Consider the following 5,870-nt stretch of genomic DNA (forward strand, 5'->3'; position numbering starts at 1 on the left):
TAGAGAATAAATAACCTTATAATATAATAATAATAATAATAATATACAAATCAAAGTACTAGCTACATGAAAATTGACCGAATTGGGGTATGTAGCCAATTCTTTTCTACCCTTCTAAGAAATCCAAAAGATGAAATATTGAAATATTTGTTTTCTTTTGGAGCAGCCTAAAGCAAAACTCAAGAAGTCACTTTCACTAAAGTGGTGAAGTATCAAATTCTCTGATCCCCATCAGCTGTTGCCTGAATTTGAGAAGCATACTGCAGGTTCCAAAGGACATCCTCAATAGATGGTCGGCTCCATGACTCGGTAGATATACATTTGTTTGTTATGGAAATCACAACAAATAGAGATTCTTTAGAGCAAGTAGCTTGCACAACTGGGTCCACTACCTGTTTCCAGCCATCCTCACTATTGAAAGATGCCTGCAAAATGTAAAATGGAGTATACTAAATTAACTCCCTTGGAAAAAAATATATATATAAAAAAAATTATGAGGGATGCTCTATATTCTTTCTTTTCTTTAATGTTGAAAGTGCGTTGAAGTGGAAGTAGGAAACCTAATACTAATAGAAGTATGAACATTTGAACTGGTGCTAATTAAACCTACAGCTTATTGGTGAATGCTGACATTCTTACAAAGAATGATAAGAAGTCTCAGTTTGCTTGGTTCACTTTATATTTAAGATACAATCGCCTATTTTTATCAACTCCGTGAGAGAGCTTTTAAAAAAAAGCGATTGTTTCTTAAGGATTAATCATTTCCAAACGTAGTGTAAGACTAGTAGTGGATGGTATTGTAGTCCATTAAAAAGAAAAAAGGACATGATATCTTTTAATTGGAAGATATCATGCAATTTGAACATCTGTTATGCATACCATTACATTCCGCACAATTGCTTCTCTTTTAGCTGATACTGAAGGTCCAACAAGTGCCTCAAGTAGTATGAATGCAAAGCTATAAACATCATCCTCTAAACTTTTCATTTGCCTGAAATTACACGTGTTGAGAAATTCTGCTAATGAAATTCTGCTAAATGTTTCACAAGTTATCCAATTTGCTTGGTGTTGAGAGAGAGATAACATGGGGTCTAGAAAAATCATCCAAAGAAAGAGAAACAAAGCCAAATGATATATGGGAATTCTTACCATGAATTAGGACTTTCTCCTTTTACCTACAAAATAAGAAGAAAAAACATCACCACTGATGAGGATAGATAAAGTACAGCAAGACCACCAATAGTATTAGAAAGAGATTAAGAACCTAACTAAACTATACAAAATTAGGTTGTAAGGTGATAATTGTTTCTCATTTATATTCACTATTATGGTCAAATCATACCATTATTCGATCTGGAATCTCCAACAAATAGAGGGGGAAAAAAGGAAAGAAATCATACCTCACATGCATCAGCTTCTTCTGATATAATGGACAATCCATAGTCACTCAACTTTGCCATCCAATTCTCATTCAACAAGATATTGTTGCTCTTAAGTCGATTTTTGAAGAAACCAGGTATCATGCCAGAGTGTAGGAAGTGAACAGCCTTAGCAATGTTAATTAGTGCTGATAATCTCTCTGACCAATTGAAAACCTTGCCAGGACTTTCTCCTGAACATGCAATTTGACACATTTAAATATAGTTCACAATATAAATAGCTTCACAAACTAATTGGTGAGGACAGAGATTTATTTTCAACTTTCTAGCTTCTTATTAGTAATTTCTTATGTACTCCATATTATATTCCAATTTGAGGGTCTGAATGCAAGCTGGAAAACAGTTACCTACTCAAGCAAGCTTGTTTCACTCTTTAAATGGATTCCAATTTCCAAAGCAATTTATGTTTCCATGATATTATTCTCCACTCTGCGTAACTACCACATGGCATTGAATGAAAACAAATAAAGAAAGCCGTAATATTAAACCCCTTTTCCCATTAGACATCCACTACACCCTGCTACTACCGTACAAGGTTTATAATTTTTATATTTCTTGTAAACCTCTGCATCTATTTGTCGGAATAATGGTATTCATGTGAAAACCACTAGTTTAAAACATATCCTAAGCATAAGTTAATGGCTCGTACTTTGATAATGAACACATTTTTAAATTATAAAAGGAAGTGATGTTCGAGACATGATAGTAGGGGATAATCCTATACTAAATGAAGGTTAGTTCTAGCATTGACTTGGTGAAAGAGTATCATAGATTCAGTTATATTATATATTTTAAGACAAGAACGGATGAATTCAACAATTAGAAGTTCCTTCATGCAACTAAATATCTTATATGACTATTGTTATGCTTTTAGATGATTCTATAATAATGATATGACCTTAATGAGTTGGGATTTTAGTAACCCTTAATAAGGGGAAAGAAGCATTATAATCTTACCAGAGATATAAGTCTGAAAAGTCCCATTTGACACATATTCATAAATGAGAAAGACATTTGTCTCATTATGCTCTCCTACAACACCATCAATGCAGTGCCCTAAGAGAGATACCAAATGCGGGTGACGCAGCTTTGCAAGCAAATCCAACCTCAGTTTGAAATTCCTAATTGAATACTTTTTGGACAAAGGTAAACACCTTATTACAACCAGTATCCCACTCTCCAGTTTTCCTTTGTAAAGCTGCAATTTTAGGGAGAAATTTTCGTGAGTATCTCATACGATAAGAAGAAAATATAGATTTTAGTTGCTCAAATATTAAAATCATCTGCCACAATCAACTAAGTCACAACTGCCAACAACTTAATAATGTCTTTTTCTGCTTTGAAAAAAGCATATGTTTTGAACATTACCTTCCCATATGTATTTTCACCCATAAAAGTAGAGTTGTCAAAGTTATTGGTGGCTTCCTTTAGCTCTTCCAAGGAATATGACCGGCACATGGGAAGGTCATCCCTGCCTATCTTTGCAGCTTCAGAAACATACCCTGAAATTAGTAACCCAAAAGAGAAAAAAATATGAAGTCAATGTTCAAGTCCCTCAATTTATCAAATATATGCATAGAGGTTGTTTGGATACAAGCTTAAAAGAACTTTTAAGCTTTTCTTATTGAAAATAAAAAGCTTCCATTGATAGAAAAACTCTCAAAAACACTTCTAACTTATATCCAAACAGATTTATAATATTGAATTCATGTTTTCATCCAATGTTTTAAAAATCGGTCTAAAACTGCTTTTGCATTGGGCCATTGGCCGTATTTAATTTCCTGCAACATCAAGAACTGCGACAAAATTGCAATGGTGACCGCAATTTAAAATGTTTTTGTCCACTCTTGAATGAAGAGAACCTACTTGCATTTGTGACAAACTCAGAGGAGAACCCTGCTGGATAGCTATCTTGAACTGTTTTATGCAATAGGTGCTGCTCTGACATCCCCCTAGGGAAACACCTCTTACAAGTTATAACAATGATCAGACCCAAAACCACAACGATCGCAAGAATTCCCACAATGACCCCAACAAAAATTCCAACTCTGTATGATTTCTTCTTCACATGGACTTCTGTGCAATAAGATACTGCATGCTGATGCTGCAGACTTCCAGATAAACAGTTTCCATCACTCTTAACCACTCTGTTTTCTGATTCAGTGCTCAGTGAAGAAGGCAAGCCCCCCACAAACCTATTATATGATATGTCAACAAATCTAAGTAGGCTGCTACATCTTAGGTGACTTTGGAGTGGTCCATTCAGCATGTTGGATGCCAAATTCAAGTAACTGATGTTTGGCAAAGAAAAAAGTTCAGCAGGAGCAGTGCCTGTGAGTGCATTGAAGGAAACATCAAGCTTCTGAAGCCTATTTAGTTGACCATAGTGCTTGGGAATTTCACCTGAGAAGGAGTTTCTGCTGAGGAAAAGCCTCATCAACCCTTTTGGCATTGCAGGTAGTTCAGACTCTAATCTGTTTTCCCCTAAATCTAGATGTTCCAAACTACTCAAAACACTAAAATCTTGCAAGCTCCCTGATATTTGATTGCTTGACATGTCAATCTCAGTTAAAGTGGTGACACTAAGGATTGAAGGTGGAAATGGACCCTTTAATTTGTTATTCTTCAAACTAACAACTGTGAGATTGCTTGACGAATTGAACAAGCTTGGGATGGTACCATTGAAGAAGTTATCACCCAGTCCAAGAATTTGAAGGTTTACCATCGTGCAAATCTTTGGAGGGATTGATCCATAGAGATAATTGGAACTCAAGTTCAAATGTTCAAGTACATGAAGTCTGTGAATTCTATCAGGGAGTGGTCCCCACATGCCCAAAGAGACAAGAGAAAGGACTCTCAGGCTAGTTAACCTTGCAAGAGTAGCCACAAAAGAGTCCATGGAGAAGCCTTGTGATAGTGTTTGATTTGGAATGGCAAACCCATCAAAATCTCTACCCTTTGTTGGCTTATCACCCAAGATGGTGAGCTCAGTGACAAAATTGTCCTGGCACGTGACATTCACTTGTGCAGAAGAGGAAATAGAGCAAAGATCTGTCCAACGATCCCTCCAAATTTCCAATTGTTTTGGGTACTCCAAGTGCTTTTTCAACTGGAGAAGCACTTGGGTCTGAGAGGATTGTAACTGAGCACTGCAACTACCCACATAAAAGATACACCAAGCTGAACATAATAGCAAAACCAAGTCATAAAACCCCATCAGAAAATTCTACACTTCTATTGGCAGTGCTTCAAGGAGTAAGGAGCAACTTCATACAAAGAATCCAATTGGAAACCTGTCTTAAATAAATGCAAAAGAAGTTCCATTAAAATAATTGAAAACACGAAACAAAGACCACCACCCCAATAAATAAATAATATAATATAATAACAATAATATGAGGATGACTTGCATAGACATTAAAGTTGACTACCTTGTATATTTTGACCATTTGAACTGTTGAGCAGAGATGGTTGTAAACATTAATGAACAGAATGTAGTAGAGATTTAAGAACCGGTTAGTGTTTAGAAGGAGGATTCAAGCATTGGATGTGAATGAAGGAGAAGTAGTATGAGGGTAAAGAGAGAGAAAGAGACAGAGAGAGAGAACTACATTAATAGCATCTGTACAAGGGTCTCTCTTATATAATGAATACCTGAGATGTAAATCAATATCAATATACTAGTATTAAACAAAAGAAAATCAAGTTGTGGTCTTTCTTCAGAATCCGAGATACCAAAGTGGGGTACCTGAAGTTAATGCATTTACTGCTACCACATGGTGAACCTTCCTGCTGTGCTCTCTCCACCAAATAGCAATAATGGGGGATGCCAGAGGAAAAGGGTAATAAGAAAGGTTCTTCTGAAAGAAAAAGTAGGAGGGAAATGAACATTTATGAAGAGAAGAAACCAATTTTGATGATATATTGTTTCAGCTAAAGTTCAAATACAGACACCACATCCAACCCTCCATTGTTTCTAATTCAACTCGTTAATAAAGTAATTTGGTACAACTCAACATTACAAAAATGATTTATTTAGTAAGATATTTTTGCGAGACTAAACATGGTAAGATAATGGACTCATAAACATCAATCAATAATCATTAAAATAAACTTTAATATTATCTTAAAATAATAATTTAATCCGGTAAAAAAAAGAATCGTACCTACTTACATATTCTAATTTTGCTACATACTATTAGTGGATGTGGATACCTAAGGCAACTCTTTACGGATAATGCATATTGGTGAAATTAGTGGATTTTGGGTAAGACATACTAACCAATAACCATGGAACATAGGTTGGTATTTGTTAACCGCAGAAAACAAACAAATAAAACATGGGGTGATGGGGCCATACAATATATGCACTGACTTGTGGTATATGAATCTAACAAACTTGAGGTGGCTAGCGGGGGACCCACAACACAA

General features: G+C 35.4%; 1 protein-coding gene across 5 annotated transcripts; it reads right to left on the reverse strand.

Annotated features, from left to right (window-relative positions):
• Nucleotides 1-5,420, reverse strand: LOC109798176 (putative inactive leucine-rich repeat receptor-like protein kinase At3g03770). 5 transcript variants are annotated; one of them, XM_020358425.3, is made up of 9 exons: nucleotides 5,188-5,415; nucleotides 4,871-5,093; nucleotides 3,306-4,732; nucleotides 2,808-2,941; nucleotides 2,397-2,637; nucleotides 1,401-1,612; nucleotides 1,150-1,175; nucleotides 880-991; nucleotides 1-425 (listed from the first exon to the last, which is right to left on the reverse strand). In XM_020358425.3, the coding sequence occupies exons 3-9, from the start codon at nucleotides 4,654-4,656 to the stop codon at nucleotides 213-215; spliced, it is 2,289 nt and encodes a 762-aa protein (XP_020214014.2). In that variant the 5' UTR covers nucleotides 4,657-4,732; nucleotides 4,871-5,093; nucleotides 5,188-5,415; the 3' UTR covers nucleotides 1-212. The 5 variants fall into 5 exon arrangements, with proteins under 5 accessions (XP_020214014.2, XP_020214015.2, XP_082932706.1 ...); XM_020358426.3 differs by having other exon boundaries at nucleotides 3,306-4,736; XM_083076580.1 differs by lacking the exon at nucleotides 4,871-5,093.
• Between the last annotated feature and the right edge of the window lie 450 nt (nucleotides 5,421-5,870).

Source organism: Cajanus cajan, chromosome 6, assembly GCF_000230855.2.
Source record: "Cajanus cajan strain Asha chromosome 6, NIPB_CcT2T_4, whole genome shotgun sequence".
Classification (NCBI taxonomy): Eukaryota; Viridiplantae; Streptophyta; class Magnoliopsida; order Fabales; family Fabaceae; genus Cajanus; species Cajanus cajan.

Excerpts from the sequence above, each read along its gene's own strand:
- LOC109798176 (XM_083076580.1), bottom strand. The coding sequence starts at position 4,656 with ATGGGGTTTTATGACTTGGTTTTGCTATTATGTTCAGCTTGGTGTATC. Across the intron at positions 2,638-2,807 it reads GTGAAAATACATATGGGAAG|CTTTACAAAGGAAAACTGGA; the intron begins GTAATGTTCAAA and ends CTAAAATTGCAG. Across the intron at positions 1,613-2,396 it reads TTTTCAGACTTATATCTCTG|GAGAAAGTCCTGGCAAGGTT; the intron begins GTAAGATTATAA and ends TTGCATGTTCAG.